Here is a 21,267-nt window from a genome sequence, read left to right on the forward strand (position 1 = left end):
TCTGTGAGAATAAAAATTTGAATACAAGTCTGTCACCAAGTTTCTACAACAAAGATACAGGAAAGAATATTCAGCATTAGGCATTTATTTCAAATGAATTTTATTCATTTGAAAAATCAATGAAGGCATAAGAGATGTCTTAGGATGGTTCCTGAAATTAGTGAGGGTAAAAGAGATGGTACCAACTTCTAAGTGGGTGTCTTTCTTGAGTAGCACAGTAAATCACCTATTCAGTCCAGATTTGTGGTGTCTGTATCAAAATAAAATTTATGCAGTTGTTTAAGGCTATAAAATTATATGTTTCCACAATTACAGTTATTTCAGAGCTCTTTCATTTAGTCTCCTCTCTGAGCCCAAATTTATGAATTTTGGGGACTAAAAGATAAGGCTTTACAAGATGCTTTCTCTTGTAGGGCACACTGATTCTGTCCCTCTTGACCGACAGGCAGAAAAACAAATATACAAAAATTAGAGAGACTAGAATAAATTTAAAAATAATTCTGGTTTCATTTATTAAGAAAACTATATGTTTTAATGCTGATGAGGCCTACGCTATGAGTTGGAAATTAATGTTGGTAAAATTACCATGCTAGACATGCTTTATTCCTAAAGTGTTGAAGCTAGTGAGAATGTGGTAAATTATTTATTCCAGAGAATTGATCATCTTATTTTTTGTTCTGGCACACAACATTTTCAAAATACAGGCTGGGTTTTCCAGGGTGTACTCTGCCACTTCAGGCGAGAAGTGAGATCTGTGGGTCAGTTCTCTCATGCGCTGGAGGCCCAACATCACTGGAAGGAGGAAACAGCAACGTTTTACAGTTCTCTGTATCTCTGGCATCTAACATAAAATAAGTACTCAATAACTGCTGATTGATAATGCTAGTAGTACTTTTTCTTTATATTCATAGGAAGAAAGGAATGAGCAATCAGGTAGAAGAAGATTCTGTACCTTTTTTTTGGCTATAGTTATAGTCAGAAAATGCTGCAATATAACTATATTATGGTGAAGACATTGGTCTGAACACACACTATGAGATAATGTTTTGGAAAGTACTAAAGCAAAAAAAAAAGAATGAGATAGATGCCAAGGGGAAGAAGTAAGAAGGAGTTAAGACTTTATAATTTGATTAGAAACTGGAGAGCTCAGGTTGCTTATTGTTCTTTCTTTATAGCAACATAGCAAATAACTTGCTTTTATTTGGATTTAATAAACTGAAAAGGAGAGGTCGCAACATTTCTTAAAATTCAGCTAGCAATTATGATCTCTATATTAAATTACAAGGATACAGAAAGAGATTAACTGGGCAGAAGAAGAACCAAGTTACTGCGGCAGAGTAAAAGTCTCTCCAATAAAAAATGGATGGCAGAGATGGGAGAAAATTATAGAGAGACCCTGTATTGAAGCTAAAGAGGTGAATGTCATCTTACCCATCTCTGGCTGACATTCTGATGGAGATACCTGATCATGCTCCTCCATTAATTGCTTCAGTTTTTTAGCATGGACTTTCCCCACATAGTGAGACTGAGCAACAACTGGGGAGCTAAAAATCATGTTGCAGAGATCACAAAATGTGTTTCTGTATACGACTTCACTCCTATGCATCTGAAATAAGCACAATCTTGTTAGAAAGATTCAATAACTCAAAGTTTCGAATTACAACATCAACAAAGGCCACTCACCTGAAAATTCCTAACATCCATCTTCATTTTCTTACCAGGCACTTCATTTTGTTCCCCATGCATTTGAAAATAAAACCTAACATTTTGAGCATGTTTTTCACTCTGAAAAAATGATATAATATGACTTTGTTTATTCAATAACAGAGGTACCCCAAATTTACACCTCTTCAAATTTGAGGACAGTACTCGTGAATTGAAATATATTTAATGTGTACCAAGTTTACGAAAAGGGTTCACATGCTTTCAAATCTCTAAATCTCAGTTAAAATGAAAATAATGCTGTAATTTAGAGTCCAATAACTTCTAGGTTTTTGTTTTTGACAGAGACTCCTAATTTTTTTTTTGCCTAATATCAAACTTCTTCTTCTTCCTTAGCTACACATCTTAGGCAATATACCCAGCTAAAAGACTGCATGTTCCAGCCTCCTTTTCAGCAAGATGTAACCTTGTGACTCTATTCTGGCCAATAAGATGTAATCTGAAATGCTGGGTAGAACTTCTGGGAAGCCTCCTAAAAGGATGGAGGATGAACCCTTCTTCTAACCTTCTTCCCTCCTGCTTCTGGAATTAAGATTTAAAGGTCATCTGGGACTATGGGGGATCTTGAGGACAGAGGCTAGTTCATCAGAGTAGAAAGACAGAAAGTGCCTAGATCTCTGATAATGTTATGGAGCTGTCACATCAGCCCTGTACTGCTTACCTCTCAAATTCTTTTATGTGAGGAAATTAACCATTCTAGGTTAGGCACATTAGAAAAATCTCTGAACAAATGTATAACAAAATACATGATAACGAAAATGTTGGTGTAAATAGAAGGGAAACTAACATTCCTGAACATATACTGTGAGGCAACTACTTACTCTCTCTCTACAGCATTTTAAATTGTGAAATATATACATATAGAAAAGCACAGGAAATAATATAGCTGAAGTACATACCCACTGCCCAGTTTTAACACATATTATTAACATTTTTCTATATTTGTTTCAGATCTCCTTTTCAAAAGAGGTAAAGTTTTACACATACAGTCCTATCTCCTCATGCCAACAATCCCTCCCCTCCTCAGTCTCTCTCAATAGGTAACCACTATCTTAAAGTTGGTCTATATCATTTCCTCTATGCTTCTCTTCTTTTACTAGATATGCATGTACCCATAAACAGTATTATGTACTACTGTCATTTTTTTAATTTTATGAAAATGGAATCAGTCTATTCATATCCTTTTCAACTTTTTATAACTCAATATTATGTAAGATTTGCCCATATTGATACATATAGCTCTAGTTCATTCATATTACATGCTGCATAATATTCCACTCCATATGCTACCCATCAAGTCCCCTACTGAAGGCAGTTATGTTTGCTTATTTTGCTATCACAAGCATTTCTGCACTGAACATATGTAAACATATCTCCTAATATAATGTCCAAGAGTTTCTTTAAAGTAGACACCTAGATATGGACTATTTGGCTTATAAGGTATGAGAGTTTTCAGCTTTAATAGGTATTATAAAATTTCTCTCCAAAGATGTTGAAGCAAGCAACTATATTCCAATAAAAATTAATTAAAAAAAGATGTTGAAGCAGTTTACAACTCCAAATGTAGCATATATGAGTGATTTGTCTTCCTATATTCTCCTGAAGTGTTAAGTGCTGTTAGATTTCAATTTTTGCGAGCATGATGGTTTTGATAAGGTAGTTCATTATCACTTTAACTTGCATTTCCCATATGATCACTTCTGAAGTTAAGTATCTCTTCTATAGCCTGTTTATAACACTTTCCCATTTTTCTATTGGGTTGTTACTTGTTCTAATTGATATATAGTTCTTTATATATTCTAGATACTAATCCTTTGTTAGTTATATTGGTTATAAATAGCACTCAATCTGTGGCTTGTCTTTTAACTTTATAATGAGTTTTTTGTCATATAAATTTTCCCTACCAAGTATCATGGCATATTTTAAAGCTATACTAATAAGGTGAAATTATCATAGAGACAGGCTAACAAAGCAATACAATAAAACATAATGACATTATAAATATATATATATGTATATGAAAATTAACTTATGATAGAGATGCCACTACAAATCAGTGAGGCAAGGATGGACTGTTTAAATAAATATTGCTGGTATACCTGGCTATCTGTATGGAAAATAATGTTACCACCTTCCATATGTGAAAATCAATACCAGATGGATCAAACACTTTAACCTAAAAAATAAAACTTTTAAAAGTATTAGAAGAAAATAGACAGAAATATCTATATGACAAAAGAACAAAGAATGGTTTCTTAAACATGTAAGTATAAATACAAAAGGAAATATTAATAAGTGCAACCTCATTAAAATTCAAAACTTCTGCAGTACTGTCCTATTTTACATGTACAATAAATACTATGCTGAGATAGTCTGACACTATTAACCAAGCTGTATACTAAAGAGAAAAAAAAAATCACCTTTTCAAGTAGGATATTTGCACAGAAGTGCTTTCAAATATATGGAAAGTCATGTATAATTTTGATTTGATTATTTAACAAGCTTAAGTACCAAACTTACAGATAGCACTGAAATTTAAATTAAAAAATATGCTACAACATTACATAACATAACGCTTTATAGCCATTAAACTATTATAGAAAAGTAAAAAGATGTAATGATAGGACAAAGTGTTCAGAATATGTTCTTATATGAAAGAGCAAGTGCAAAACAACATACAATTCTCTTTTGTAAAAATATGTGTGTTTAGAAAGCATACTGGAATCATATAAACTAAATAGAAGTTAATTAAATGATGCTTACTTACAAGCAACAGAATTATGATTGATTCATATTTTCTTATATTTTTGTATATTACACTGAATAGTACTTCATAAGCCCATAAAAGTGATTTTTCAAATTTAAATTCAAATGGTTCCAACCACAGTTATCACAGAGCCCCTTGATTATGTGTCTCTCTTTGTTAACTCTAAATCTTTGAGCTTCGGGGTCCCAGGATATGCTAGGCACAATCACATACCTGATTTCACTTAATTCTCACAAGTATAGTAAGAGAGACCTTATGCCCCCATTTTGCAGGGTCAAGAAACATGCTCAGAGAGGTAAAGTGACTTGCCCAGGGTTTCACAACAATGGTGGAGTTAAGACTTGAACCTACGTCCTCTCAATCCACGGCCAACACAATTTCACTATCTGTAATTACAGTAATTGAATCCCAATCAACATAAGGGCTGAAATATAGTTTCCAATAAGATGAGCAATGGGCAAAACAAGATGAGGTGTTTAAAAAAGTAGAACTGGCATTGTATTTCTTTTAAGTAAATGTATCTAGTACTTTTGTTAACACGGATACCAGATATGAAAATAAATCCAATAGTTCATAATATGATGTAGAAATGGGAGACAACACTAAAAGAAAGGAAAGAACACTGGATATGAAATTAGAAGCAATCATTTTTAAGCTTAGTCATGCCAAGATTAGCTATGCAGAATCACTATCCCTCTGGGTTTCAGTTTTCTAATCAATAAACTAAAGAAGTAAGGACATTAAACATTCCTCTTTTAACTCTAGAATTCTATGGTACTGTGCTTAAAAACATGTAGCTAAATCAAGTGCAAGACTAGTTCATTTTGTTTTTATCCTTCATTTACTGTAAAGGAAAACTCTGGAGTTCAATAATATCCCTTGATTCACATTAACTATTTCCTACTCAAGCTTTATAAAACTCCCCTTATATTTACCACAAGGACACGAAGGATATAGTGGCTTGATAGATACAAATGGAGGCAGAATGATGTGAAGAAAAGAAAACATGCTTTGGAGTCAAAAAGACTAAGTTTAAACCTGAATTCTCCAAACTTAAGCTAGTAAGTTACTGTACCTCTCTGAGCCAGGCTCCTCATCCATCAAAGGGAAATAATACACAGGATTCTCATAAGAATCAAAAACAGATAATATATGAAGTTTATCTGCTATATTTAAAAACCTATTTTAGATTCTATTCCCATTATTTTTAACCTACCTCATAATGTGAAGTCCTTTGTGATTCAAACTGCAGCACTACTCCACATATATTACAAAAATTATCTGTAGAAAGTTCAGTCTTTTCCTGTTCTTTCCAAGTCATATCTATGAATAAAATAAAGGGTAATGAGACTACATATCACATAAATGAATATTTAGAAGTATCATTTTCATTCTTCAACTACATATTGTTTTATATACCACCTCAAACCTGAGTGCTTGTGAGGCTACAGTAAAAGCTTTTTGCTTATTGAGTATGCAATTTAATATGAGCATAGTAAATATGCCTCTAATGTAGGATATAGCAAGAGTTATTTATTTAACATGATAAGCCTAGGCAATACCATTCCAAACGAAAAGTTATGGGGGTACCAGTAACTTCATGAGCTTCGTAGACTGATTTGGGGCACCAATAATGAGCGGCAGGATTAAAAAACCAAGCCTTGGAATTTGTGTTTTACAGTAGACAATCCTTAAAAAGGCATTGTTATAAGACTGTCACTTATCTGGAGCTATGGTTCCAATGTTGTCTAAAAATCACACGGAACCACAAAAAAACTTTGCCCATAGTAGGCAAACATTTTCCATTGTTGTATGAACATTAGTAGACTCATCTGGCCAAACAAGTCTCACAGAATCCCCCAAAGCTATAAAGTAATGTTCATATAATAACATCTAGAAGTGTTATTTCTAAATGTTTCTCACTGTAATAAATAACATATGCCAAAACTTTCTGAATTTACACTTGAGGTCCACACTTCTATCTAAACTTCTTAACAGCTGCAATGTATTCCCCCAAAATTTATTAATGCATCTATAAGGTATAAATCTCAAAACATCAAAATTTTGCTTGCTATTTGGCTATTTAAATGAATAAGCTGATACCACACATACTTTCACAGAGAAAGGCCAATGATATATTAAATGGATAAAAAGTTGTAGAATAAATACAATACATCCATTTCCAACACTAACAAAAATTAAATATACATCACATATAAAAAATATGGAAAGATATAAATTAAATTTAAAAGTGATTAACTTTGGGAAGCGGGGCTAGAAAAGGAAGAAAGGGAGAACATTTAACATTTTATTTTCTGTACAACTGTTTTCTTTCAATTTTTGCAAGAAGTATGTTGGACTTTCTATTTAAAGAACCTTTAGAGGTATTTATTTTAAAAGTTATGTTGGATATCTGCAACTAAGCTTTGTTTTCAGTACCACTGTATGGACTAAAAATGCTTACTTAAATTGCATGCTCAAGATAATAATAACTGTAACTAGGAACATGTCAAAAACAAGTTGATGAACACTTAAAAATTTATCCCTATAATATATAGTATCCTCTCTGAATTATTTTTAGGTTGTTTTAAAATATATGATTTCTCTAACTTTGACTCTTAAAGTCAGCAAGGTAGAGAGTTTAACTAAAATGTATTTCAGGACTTCCCTTGTTTCAGAATTAACTACTATATGCAATCTGAGCATAGTGATAAGATATTGAACTTCCTATTAAATTCTTTAATAATAAGTAAATATTATCATTTGGTGGCAATATAACTTGTTACAGAGGGAAAGTTTCCATTAAGAAGACAAAAGGAAACTACTAATTTAGAGGTTCAACAATTCCTAAAATTTAACACTCATTTATTTCCTAGATCAACCTTTAATTCCAGATTTCCCCACTTCTAATAGTCAAAGTTTGACACTGACACTCAAGTTGGGAAATATGAAGGCTAAGTTTTTTTTTTTTTTTTGTGGTATGCGGGCCTCTCACTGTTGTGGCCTCTCCCATTGTGGAGCACAGGCTCCGGATGCGCAGGCTCAGCAGCCACGGCTCACGGGCCCAGCCTCTCCGCGACACGTGGGATCTTCCCAGACCGGGGCACGAACCTGTGTACCCTGCATTGGCAGGCGGACTCTCAACCACTGCGCCACCAGGGAAGCCCAAGGCTAAGTATTTTAACCTAGCCTTTCATTACTGGTGACCCAGATAAATTTCCATGAAGTCCATGAAGTTACTGGTACCCCTACAACTTTTCCTTTAGAATGGTATTGCCTAGACTTATTGCCTTTGACTCATTTTCTCAAACAAGATTTTGGTCTGTTTTTCTTTATTAAATGGCATAATATTCCAGACTCAAAATCTCAGCCATTCTGCTCCCCAGCAAATCACTGTTTCATGTCAATTTTAGCTTATAACGTTATTTGATATCCATCTCTTCCTTTTAATTCCCCACACTACCCAAGTTCAGGCCCTCAATGTCTTGCACATCATTTAGCTTTATTGGTATTTACTGAGGTTAGTTTCAAAGTACTATGGTACACATTTTGGAAAGAGATAAGAAAAAAGAAAGAGCACTTATTGAAGGCCCTCTATGTGTAAACAAGATAATAGCTTACCCCTTTAGTTCTTTAAACAAGTCTGCAAGGTAAGCAATATTTCCCACAACCGGAAGGTTAGGAAATTAGGATTCCCTGAAATCTGAATAACTTGTCACATGTGTATTTGTTGGAGCAGAACTTTGTTTTACCTTGACATTTTTCCATTATAAATACATGACTGCTCCACATATTGGAAATGACACAGCAAGTGAATAACTCCTAATCTCAAGGAATTTACAATTTAGTAAGGAAGATGTGTATAGAAAGAACCATGGGGACTTCACTGGTGGGCCAGTGGCGAGAACTCCACACTCCCAATGCAGGGGCCTGGGTTCAATCCCTGGTGGGGGAACTAGATCCCACATTCCGCAACTAAGAGTTCGCATGCCACAACTGAAAGATCCTGCATGCTGCAACGAAGATCCTACAGGCCACAATTAAGATTCTGCGTGCAGCAGCGAAGATCCCACATGCCACAACTAAAGATCCCCGTGCCGCAACTAAGACCTGGTGCAGGTAAATTAATTAATTAATTATTTTAAAAAAGAACTATGATTCCAAGATCAAAATGTCGTAAGTGATATAAGACATAAGGTACAGTGGATTCCTGCTGAGGAGTTCGGGAAAAGCTTTCTAGAGGTGAACAGGTTTTGAACTATGCTTTAAAAGATGAATAAAATTCAGATAAAAAGAGTGGAATAAAGGTACCTGGGGGTACACAAGAATATGAAAGACAGTAACTGAAAGCTTGGAATGAAGCCAAATCATAATTGGCTTCATTAGGGCATTTGGACTTAATTCTGCATTCAAAAAAGGAAAAAAAGTGATTAAAAAGGGATATAAGAGGAGCTTCAAGATGACGGAAGAGTAAGATGCGGAGATCACCTTCCTCTTCAAAAATACATCAGAAATATATCTACATGTGGAACAACTCCTACAGAACACCTACTGAACGCTGGCAGAACACCTCAGACCTCCCAAAAGGCAAGGAACTGCCCACGTACCTGGGTAGGGCAAGAGAAAAAAGAAAAAAAACAGAGATAAAAGAATAGGGACGGGACCTGCACCACTGGGAGGGAGCTGTGAAGGAGGAAAGGTTTCCACACACTAGGAAGGCCGTTCATGGGCAGAGACTGCGGGTGGCATGGTGGGGGAGCTTCGGAGCCACGGAGGACAGCGCAGCAACAGGGGTGTGGAGACAAGCATGAGACGCTAAGGCTGCTGCTGCAGCCAACAAGAAGCCTGTGTGCAAGCACCGGTCACTATCACCTCCCATACCAGGAGCCTGTGCAGCCCACCACTGCCAGGGTCCCGTAATCCAGGGACAATTTCCCCAGGAGAACGCACGGCGCGCCTCAGGCTGGTGCAATGTCACGGGGGCCTCTGCTGCCGCAGGCTCGCCCCACATCTGTACCCCTCTCTACCCTCGGCCTCAGTGAGCCAGAGCCCCCGAATCAGCTGCTCCTTTAACCCTGTCCTGTCTGAGCGAAGAACAGAAGCCCTCAGGTGACCTACACACAGAGGAGGGGCCAAATCCAAACCTGAACCCCGGGAGCTGTGCTAACAAGGAAGAGAAAGGGAAATTTCTCCCAGCAGCCTCAGGAGCAGCAGATTAAATTTCCACAATCAACTTGATGTACCCTGCATCTGTGGAATACCTGAATAGACAACGAATCATCCCAAATTGAGGAGGTGGACTTTGGGAGCAATGGTATGTATATTTTTCTCCCTTTTTCTCTTTTTGTGAGTATGTATGTGTATGCTTCTGTGTGTGATTATTGTCTGTAGAGCTTTGCTTTTACCATTTGTCCTAGGGTTCTGTCTCTCCGTTTTTCTTTTTTCATTACTTAAGTTTTTTTTCTCAATAATTATTTTTTTAATTTGTTTTATTTCATTTTTTATTTATGTTACTTTATTTTATTTTATCTTCTTTACTTTATTTTATCTTCTTCTTTCTCTCTTTCTTTTCTCCCTTTTATTCTGAGCCGCGTGGAGGACAGGCTCTTGGTGCTCCACCCAGGCGTCAGCGCTGGGCCACTGAGGTGGGAGAACTAAGTTCAGGAAACTGGTCCAAAAGAGACCTCCCAGCTTCACGTAATATCAAATGGAAAAAATCTCCCAGAGATCTCCATCTCAATGTCAAGACCCAGCTCCACTCAATGACTAGCAAGCTACAGTGCTGGACACCCTATGACAAACAACTAGCAAGACAGGAACACAACACTATCCATTAGCACAGAGGCTGCCTAAAATCATAATAAGGCCACAGAAACCCCAAAACACACCACTAGACGTGGACCTGCCGAGCAGAGAGACAAGATCCAGCCTCATCCACCAGAACACAGGCACTAGTCCCCTCCACCAGGAAGCCTAAACAACCCACTAAACCAACTTAGCCACTGGGGACAGACACCAAAAACAATGGAAACTACGACCTGCAGCCTGCGAAAAGGAGACCCCACACACAGTAAGTTAAGCAAAATGAAAAGACAAAGAAACACACAGCAGATGAAGGAGCAAGGCAAAAACCCACCAGATCTAACAAATGAAGAGGAAATAGGCAGTGTACCTGAAAAGAATTCAGAATAATGATAGCAAAGATGATCCAAAATCTTGGAGATAGAATGGAGAATATATAAGAAACATTTAACAAGGACGTAGAAGAACTAAAGAGCAAACAAACAGTGATGAACAACACAATAAATGAAATTAAAAATTCTCTAGAAGGGATCAATAGCAGAATAACTGAGGCAGAAGCATGGGTAAGTGACCTGGAAGGTAAAATAGTGGAAATAACTACTGCAGAGCAGAATAAAGAAAAAAAAATGAAAAGAATTGAGGACAGTCTCAGAGATCTCTGGGACAACATTAAAGGCACCAACATTCGACTTATAGGGGTCCCAGAAGAAGAAGAGAAAAAGAAAGGGACTGAGAAAATATTTGAAGAGATTATAGTTGAAAACTTCCCTATTGTGGAAAAGGAAATAGTTAATCAAGTCCAGGAAGCACAGAGAGTCACATACAGGATAAATCCAAGGAGAAACACACCAAGACACATGTTAATCAAACTATCAAAAATTAAATACAAAGAACAAATATAAAAAGCAGCAAGGGAAAAACAACAAGTAACACATAAGGGAATCCCCAAAAGGTTAAAAGCTGATCTTTCAGCAGAAACTCTGCAAGCCAGAAGGGAGAGTCAGGACATATTTAAAGTGATGAAGGGGAAAACACTGCAACCAAGATTACTCCACCCAGCAAGGATCTCATTCAGAATGATGGAGAAATTAAAACCTTTACAGACAAGCAAAAGCTAAGAGAATTCAGCACCACCAAACTAGCTTTACAACAAATACTAAAGGAACTTCTCTAGGCAGGAAACACAACAGAAGGAAAAGCCCTACAATAATAAACACAAAACAATTAAGAAAGCGGTGATAGGAACATCAATATCAATAATTACCTTAAATGTAAATAGATTAAATGCTGCAACCAAAAGACATAGATTGGCTGAATGGATACAAAAATAATACCCGTATATATGCTGTCTACAAGTGAACCACTTCAGACCTAGGGACACATACAGACTGAAAGTGAGGGGATGAAAAAGGATATTCCATGCAAATGGAAATCAAAACAAATCTGGGTAGCAATTCTCATATTAGACAAAATAGACTTTAAAACAAAGACTATTACAAGAGACAAAGGAGTACACTACATAATGATCAAGGGATCAATCTAAGAAGAAGATATAACAATTGTAAATATTTATGCACCCAACATAGGAGCACCTCAATACATAAGGCAAATACTAACAGCCATAAAAAGGGAAATCAACAGTAACACAATCATATTAGGGGACTTTAACACCCCACTTTCACCAACGGAAAGATCATCCAAAATGAAAATAAATAAGGAAACATAAGCTTTAAATGATACATTAAACAAGATGGACTTAGTTGATATTTAGAGGACATTCCATCCCAAAACAACAGAATACACATTCTTCTCAAGTGCTCATGGAACATCCTACAGGATAGAACATACCTTGGGTCACAAAGCAAGCCCTGGTAATTTTAAGAAAATTGAAATTGTATCAAGTATCTTTTCCGACCACAACACTATGAGACTAGATATCAATTACAGGAAAAAATCTGTAAAATATACAAACATATGGAGGCTAAACAACACACTACTTAATAACCAAGAGATCACTGAAGATATCAAAGAGGAAATAAAATAATACCTATAAACAAATGACAATGAAAACACAATGACCCCAAACCTATGGTATGCAGCAAAAGCAGTTCTAAGAGGGAAGTTTATAGCAATACAATCCTACCTTAAGAAACAAGAAACATCTCAAATAAAAAACCTAACCTTACACCTAAAGCAATTAGAGAAAGTAGAACAAAATACCCCAGAGTTGGGGCTTCTCTGATGGTGCAGTGGTTGAGAGTCTGCCTGCTGATGCAGGGGACACGGGTTCATGCCCCGGTCCGGGAAGATACCGCATGCTGCGGAGTGGCTAGGCCCATGAACCATGGCCGATGAGCCTGCGTGTCCGAGCCTGTGCTCCGCAATGGGAGAGGCCAAAACAGTGAGAGGCCCGCGTACTGCAAAACAAAAGCATAAACAAAAACAAAAGCAAAAAAACCCCAAAGTTAGCAGAAGGAAAGAAATCATAAAGATCAGATCAGAAATAAATTTAAAAAGAAATGAAGGAAATGATGGCAAAGATCAAGAAAACTAAAAGCTGGTTCTTTGAGAAGATAAACAAAATGGATAAACCATTAGCCAGACTTATCAAGAAAAAAAGGGAGAAGACTCAAATCAATAGAATTAGAAATGAAAAAGCAGAAGTAACAACTGACACTGCAGGAATACAAAGGATCATGAGAGATTACTACAAGCAACTATATGCCAATAAAATGGACATCTTGGAAGAAATGGGCAAATTCTTAGAAATGCACAAGCTTCCAAGACTGAACCAGGAAGAAATAGAAAATATGAACAGACCAATCACAAGCACTGAAATTGAAACTGTGATTAAAAATCTTCCAACAGGGGCTTCCCTGGTGGTGCAGTGGTTGAGAGACTGCCTGCCGATGCAGGGGACACGGGTTTGTGCCATGGTCCATGAAGATCCCACATGCCGTGGAGCGGCTAGGCCCGTGAGCCATGGCCACTGAGCCTGCGTGTCCGGAGCCTGTGCTCCGCAATGGGAGAGGCCACAACAGTGAGAGGCCCACGTACCACACACACACAAAAAAAATCTTCCAACAAACAAAAGCCCAGGACCAGACGGCTTCAGAGGTGAATTCTATCAAACATTTAGAAAAGAGCCAACAGCTATCCTTCTCAAACTCTTCCAAAATACAGCAGAGGGAGGAACACTCCCAAACTCATTCTATGACGCCACCATCACTGTGGTACCAAAACCAGACAAAAATGTCAAAAAGAAAGAAAACCACAGGCCAATATCACTGATGAACACAAATGCAAAAATCCTCAACAAAATACTAGCAAACAAAATCCAACAGCACATTAAAAGGATCATACACCATGATCAACTGGGGTTTATCCCAAGAATGCAAGGATTCTTCAATATATGCAAATCAATCAACGTGATACACCATATTAACAAATTGAAGGAGAAAATCCATATGATCCTCTCAATCAATGCAGAGAAAGCTTTTGACAAAATTCAACACCCATTTATGATAAAAACCCTCCAGAAAGTAGGCATAGTGGGAACATTCCTCAACATAATAAAGGCCATATATGACAAACACAGTGAACATCTTCCTCAATTGTGAAAAAAATGAAACCTTTTCCACTAAGATCAGGAACAAGACAAGGTTGCCCAATCTCACCACTCTTATTCAACATAGTTTTGGAAGTTTTAGCCACAGCAATCAGAGAAGAAAAATAAAAGGAATCCAAATTGGAAAAGAAGAAATAAAGCTGTCACTGTTTGCAGATGACATGATACTATACGTAGAGAATCCTAAAGCTGCTACCAGAAAACTACTAGAGCTAATCAATGAATTTGGTAAAGTATTAAGATACAAAATTCATGCACAAAAATCTCTTGCATTCCTATACACTAATGATGAAAAATCTGAAAGTGAAATTAAGAAAACACTCCCATTTACCTTTGCAACAAAAAGAATAAAATATCTAGGAATAAAGCTACCTAAGGAGACAAAAGACATGTATGCAAAAAATTATAAGACACTGATGAAAAAAATTATAGTTGATATAAATAGATGGAGAGATACACTATGTTCTTGAATTGGAAAAACCAACATTATGAAAGTGACTCTACTACCCAAAGCAATCTACAGATTCAATGCAATCCCTATCAAACTACCACTGGCATTTTTCACAGAAGTTGAACAAAAAATTTCACAATTTTTATGGAAACACAAAAGTCCCCGAATAGCCAAAGCCATCTTGAGAATGAAAAACGGAGCTGGAGGAAGCAGGCTCCCTGACTTCAGACTATACTACAAAGCTACAGTAATCAAGGCAGTATGGTACTGGCACAGAAACAGAAATATAGATCAAAGGAAGAGGATAGAAAGCCCAGAGGTAAACCTATGCACATATGGTCACCTTATCTTTGATAAAGGAGGCAAGAATATATAGTGGAGAAAAGACAGCCTCTTCTACAAGTGGTGCTGGGAAAACCGGACAGCTACATGTAAAAGAATGAAATTAGAACACTCCCTAACACCATAAACAAAAAAAAACTCAAAATGGATTAAAGACCTAAATGTAAGGCCAGAGACCATCAAATTTTTAGAGGAAAACATAGGCAGAACACTCTATGACATAAATCACAACAAGATCCTTTTTGACCCACCTCCTAGAGAAATGGAAATAAAAACAAAAATAAACAAATGGGAGCTAATGAAACTGCAAAGCTTTTGCACAGCAAAGGAAACCATAAACAAGACGAAAAGACAACCCTCAGAATGGGAGAAAATATTTGCAAATGAAGCAACTGACAAAGGATTAATCTACAAAATTTACAAGCAGCTCATGCAGCTCAATATCAAAAAATCAAACAACCCCGTCCAAAAATGGGCAGAAGACCTAAATAGACATTTCTGCAAAGAAGGTACAGATTGCCAACAAACACATGAAAGAATGCTCAACATCATTAGTCATTAGAGAAATGCAAATCAAAACTACAATGACATATCATCTCACACTGGCCAGAATGTCCATCATTAAAAAATCTACAAAGAATAAATGCTGGAGGGGGTGTAGAGAAAAGGGAACCCTCTTGCACTGTTGGTGGGAATGTAAATTGATACAGCCACTATGGAGAACAGTATGGAGATTCCTTAAAAATCTAAAAATAGAACTACCATACGACCCAGGAATCCCACTACTGAGCATATACCCTGAGAAAACCATAATTCAAAAAGTGTCATGTACCAAAATGTTCACTGCAGCACTATTTACAATAGCCATGTCATGGAAGCAACCTAAATGCCCATTGACAGACGAACGGATAAAGAAGTTGTGGTACATATATACAATGGAATATTTCTCAGCCATAAAAAAGAACGAAATCGAGTCATTTGTTGAGACATGGATGGTTCTAGAGACTGTCATACAGAGTGAAGTAAGTCAGAAAAAGAAAAATAAATATCGTATATTAACGCATGTATGTGAAAATGGTACAGATGAACCAGTTTGCAGGGCAGAAGTTGAGACACAGATGTGGAGAACAGATGTGTGGACACCAAGGGGGGAAAACCGTGGTGGGGTGGGGATGGTGGGGTGCTGAATTGGGTGATTGGGATTGACATGTATACACTGATGTGTATAAAATTGATGACTAATAAGAAGCTGCAGTATAAAAAACAAAGAAAAACAACTAATACTAAACTTTCTTTGGGTCATTTGTATGGAAATACATTAATATAAATGTTTCAGACATTACATGAAATTTCTAAAAATCTTATATGTTCTGGTATGATGTTGTAAGTCATAATTCTAGTTATTACTTTCAAATGTATATCTCAGAAATAACTAAATATCCTTGTCAGTTGCATTATTATGAACTTTCATCAAATCTTTAACCGTGGTCATTTTTAAGTCTTTTGTCATTTACAGACAGTTCTGGGTGTACCCTGATGCTTTCACAAAAATGTTCCTATAAAAGGGTTTCATCTTCAAGGTAGTCATGGAAAAGACTCTGACAAGTACAGATTTCTGGTAACTGACTATACTGCTGAAGTGAATGAATAAGCATTTTCAAAACTCTAATGGAAAACTAATGAATTCATAAAAGTGCTAACAAAAGATCAAGATGAAAAAAATAATTACATGGGACTGAGTGAACTGATGAGGATGATTATAATTTTTGTGACTTTCTGTTTGATTTAAAAAAATCCCACAAGGACTCAGAGGCAAAAAATATGGAAATCAATTTTCACTGCAAAGTAAAGAGCTGTTATAGTGGAGGATTACTGGACTGAATGGCAATATTATGACATAGTATGAGTGTGTTTCATGTTTGGTAATTGCAATCATTGTTGCTTTTGTTGTGGTCATCCATTTACAATGCTTGGTGTCAGTTTATTTATCTCTTGTAAAAATAAAATACAGTGAAAAATAAAACCTATGATTTTGATTTTAAAATTTTAATTATTTTGCCCTTTTTATAAAATCTTCAGTCTATGAGCGAATGAATGTATGTTTCATAGTAGTTTAAAATACTTCATGTGACATTGGAAGATTGTCGCAATTTGGAAAGCAAAGCAAGTATGCCAGTAAGTGCTCAATCAATGAGAAATGTTGTTTATTAGATAACAGCTAAGAATACATTTTATAAATTAACCCATATAATGCTTTATCAGTATTACGGTCTATCTGATGATTGTTAAATATGCCAACAACTTCAAGTGCTAAATAAATTGCTTCAGTCTGGAAAAAAAATTAATTCTAACAGTTGGTTAATTATTCTTCCTTAGTACTAACATTAGATGTATAATATAACGTGTCTTAGTGTGCCTATAGTATTTGAAACACCATGGGCAAAGTACAGATTTACAATAAACGATGGTGCAGCCTTGATAGTTTAGGAGTCTGGCTAGTTACCCTTAAAACTGCTTTTTCCCCAATTATTTTTTTATTTTATAACTTTACTATCAAGCACTACTATTGAGCTCTATAATATAGCTGTGTCCAGTTCGCCTGTATATTCTGGGCACTGAACCAAGTGCCTGGCACAGGTGCATGTGTGCCTGTGCACGTGCACACACACACAGGTGTTCAATAAATGATTCCTGAATAAATGAAGGAAAGGCTATTAACTACGTTTTCTTATGCTGCACTTGAACTTTACTGAATAACATCAAGACAAAGGAAAGTCTTGTTAGGTAATGGCTGTGCAAACAGATCATTAACTAAATTAAATGCCAGCATGTCCTCCAATCTAAAACAGAATCCATTTAATAATTTCTTTTTCTTAAAAGGAAGAGCGAAATAAACAAGAGGGTTTTTATTTTTGTTTTGATTTTTACTATGATCACATGACAACATCAATACTGGATGAAAATTCAGTTTTGAGCCATTAGTTTTGAAAAACTTCACTGAATGAAATATGTAGGGTCCCTCAAAATCTCGTGACTCCCCTTGCCACGAATTTGGGGTAGGTATGTGCTTTTTTTCATGTGTGTTCACTTGGCATTTCTTTTATTTGTTGATTGTTTTTAAGTTGATTGCCCAATTTCCCACTTGTAAACTTTCAGAGTTTCTAATCTTCCCTGCTTGGCAATCTCTAATCTCCACTGATATTTGCTCATTACCAACCCCAAGACAGATGAAATCCTCAGGAATGCTGACTACAGTTGAAAATGGATCAGCAAATGCTTTATCAAACAACTTTTAATGGTCCTATCTGGAGTGGATTTGTAATAATCTGAATCTTGACAATTTTCTGCCACCTGTTAGAGCCATCTCCTAACTAGGACTTAAAAAAATAAACAAGCAAAAGACATTGGCACACCACCAAGAAACATTTTTCTCTCTTCTCTTTTAGCCACTATCATAACTGGTAACCATTTATGGCCTTTATAAATATCTAAATAAAAATATTTTGAGCCCTAATAGTGTTTTGGACAGTGTACTATATCAAATATGCATCATTTGTTAGGTGAAAATTTAAGAGTTTTGGTTTGGACTGAACAGTTAATGAAGGATATTTACCCAAAATGAAATGGTAAGAGATAATTTTTAGGTAGCAGTTATATTTGGTTTCTCATATCCTAGTAAATTGTCTCAACACTAACAACACAGATTTCATTACTCACTGAATGTCAGGTCATTAACTCTCAATGAAGGTTTCTATGGTTTATGAATCACTGTTCTAGTGCACAGCCATGGAAATGCCATCGAAAGATTATCAATGCAGAACTGCAAAATCATGGTTCATGCTTTCAGATCTGAAATCAACCTCGAGTTTGGCTACTCCAATACCTCTGTTTCAAAAATGTCAAGACCCAAATCCAGGAAGCTTGGGATCTGTTCAGGGTCAGAAAAATCTAGCAGATAAACTAACAACAGAAGCTAGATTCACTACACCAGACCCCTATTCAAGGGCTCTCCTCATTTTTACCAGCTAGCAGTAGTACAGACAGGGTATTGCTGCTACTTTCTGAATTTATATCTCTTAAAGCCATTAATACTTGCATATCAAAGATAATGCAACCAAGCCAGTCACAGAGCCAGGCAAAAAGCCATTTTTCTATAAGATGCTGGTCCTAAACCTTACTGTGAAAAGGCCATGAGAGCTAAACTGAATTGTGATCTTCACCCCTGAAAAACTGTTCCCTCCTTCCTGCTGGTTATAGACAGAAACTTTGGTATAAAAACAAAAAATCTAGGAGATTTCATACTTTCATCCTAGAACAACTGTACAAATGCAGCCTGACTGAATGTACTACATAGAGTCTTTCAAACGTTGCCTTCAGTAAGAGAGTTAATAAATTTTAAAAACATCATGTTACAGTGTATTTCTAACTTCCATATTTAGTAAGTGCCATTTATGTAATGTGCATATGACAAATATTGTAAGGGATTTTTTTTTACTGCTTTGCCATTCCTCCAAAGTGAAAGGTGTCAAAGGTTATGGGATATATAATTTAAGAATGTGAAGAGAAAATTATTTTTATGGGATAATTTTAATGCAGTGTCCTCCTAAGAAAAAGTAACTTACATTATTTTACTCTATTTTGGCGTCCACGGTCTTTCACTTTGGAGGCAAATTAGCAGCATATGGTAACAAAGAATATACTGGAAATTAATTATGAACTTTACGATGGCAAAATGCTTTACTGAGCTCTTCTAGGGTGGACTTGGTCTCAACCACCTAAGAAGCATTTCCAAAACTGCTTTAAAACACATTTCAATGACAAATTTTACAGTTTGCTATTAGTAGGCTGTTTACAAGTATATAATATACTTTGTGTGAACTAAATACCACTTCTACTGAAATAGTCAAGAAATATCTTTTTATGTTAGGAGTAATACTGTTGGTAGGTACAAAAGCACTTATGAAAACCAAAACCACCTTAAAGATGGGCATGAAAACCTTGCTTTATAAGGTCGCACCCTCAAATAGCCAAAGAAAATTCTGAAATCTGTGCTTCTGCCTCTCTTCTTTCCTCAGTACAACCCCCTCCACCAGACCCTAGGATCCTAAAATCCAACCGATCCTGCCTTAAAGCTCAATATACACTCTAACCTCCCCAAACGTGTAATGTTGTCTCTCCTTACGTATACTACTGCAAGTTTCTACACTGCGGGATGCTGAATTTCCCCAAAGGGAGATTTCCTCCCTCTCATTTCTTTGGCCTTTTCTCTCTCATCTCTGCCCCTTCTCTCCGTCAGTCCCCCTTCCCTTTCCCTGACCTTCTAGTTTCGCCACACTTTTCTACCTTGCCTCCTCAGCTTTCACCAAATGACATCTCAGCTTCCTACAAAGAACACTAAAGCACCCTGACTGGGAGAGAAATTATGTGGTATTTTTTTTCCCTTCGAACTCCTGCCTTGTGAATACCTGCAGTTCCTTTTCCTGGGGCCATCCTTTTCGGGGCATGGGGAGGTAGGGAAGCCCCTCTCGGCTTCGTCCCTCTGGCACATTAGGGGCTAGAACTGCGAGGCGGGGCGGGGCGAGGCGAGGTTGGCCTTTACTGCGCCACAGCAGGTGGGGGGTGGGGCGCTAACGAACCGCGCCCAGTCCGATCTCGGACTGACTGAACTGAGGCAGCGAAGAAGATGGGGCCGCCCCCACACGCCGGGACGGGAACTCACCTTCTCTGAGGCAAGGGCGGGTGTCTACTTTAAAACTACTGCCCCCCCTCCCCGCCGCCGCCATAGTGGAGCCGCCAAAGCCGCCGCCGCCGTCGCCGCAGCCACCGGCAGGCGGGCAGGCAGGGGTGGAGGTGGCGGAGGAGGCAGGCACAACCGCTGCCACCGCCGCCGCCGCCGCCGCCGCCGCGCAGGCGGTGTAGGAGGAGGAGGAGGCGGCAGAGACGGTAGCTTCCTTAGAGGAAGACTCCGCCGCCAGCGGTGTGGCTGTACTCCGCGCCGCCGCCATCGCAGCGAGGCGCGGACAATTGCACTTCATCTCTCTCCAGTTAAGTTCCTTTGTCTCCGCCTCCTTCTTAGCCCCGCCCCCTTGCCCCCTCTTCTCTCTTTGGCTCAAGCCTCGTTCTCGCTCCTTCTCTCCACCAATAGGAACGCTTCAGATCCGCGGGCCACCCCTCCCTTCCCTCCACGGCTCGGCCGTCACCCGCCTCCCTTGGGAGGGGAAGCAACGGTGACCAAGGGCAAAGGGCAAAAAGCGCGGGATGTAAAAGCACGTGGGCCTCACACAGTGAAGCTTCTTCCGTTGGAGGAGCTAATCTAAATCCAATTTAAGGGAAAAAAATGTCTGGAAAACAATTTATTCCACCCCCAAAATATCTCTAAAATATATCTTCTCCTGCCTTTCTTACAGCCCTCAGTGAACAGAAATAAGCAGAAGCCTTGGTCATGAAGTGTTTCATCGTGGGCCCTAAGGTCCTGCTTAACTATGGATCTACCCATCTAAATTACAATAAAAACCTGGGAATCCAGTACCCAACCAAAAAACTAGAATATTACTT

At 37.5% G+C, this 21,267-nt stretch overlaps 1 protein-coding gene across 3 annotated transcripts in view; it reads right to left on the reverse strand.

The window, feature by feature from the left end:
- The window catches only part of ZMAT1 (zinc finger matrin-type 1), a gene marked incomplete at its 5' end in the record, with an annotated part of 33,252 nt that extends 12,535 nt beyond the window's left edge, over nt 1-20,717 (reverse strand). For 2 of the 3 annotated variants that reach the window (XM_079726889.1, XM_079726888.1), the window contains 4 exons: nt 1,432-1,606; nt 1,684-1,785; nt 5,706-5,812; nt 20,432-20,717. In XM_079726889.1, coding sequence (XP_079583015.1) covers nt 1,432-1,606; nt 1,684-1,785; nt 5,706-5,812; nt 20,432-20,717 — 670 coding nt within the window. Of the gene's footprint in view, nt 1-1,431; nt 1,607-1,683; nt 1,786-5,705; nt 5,813-20,413 lie in introns of all 3 variants that reach the window. The other variant, XM_079726887.1, reaches the window with a different exon arrangement.
- Nucleotides 20,718-21,267: the final 550 nt, after the last annotated feature.

The sequence above is a fragment of the Hyperoodon ampullatus genome (assembly GCF_949752795.1).
Source record: "Hyperoodon ampullatus genome assembly, chromosome: X".
Lineage (NCBI taxonomy): Eukaryota > Metazoa > Chordata > Mammalia > Artiodactyla > Ziphiidae > Hyperoodon > Hyperoodon ampullatus.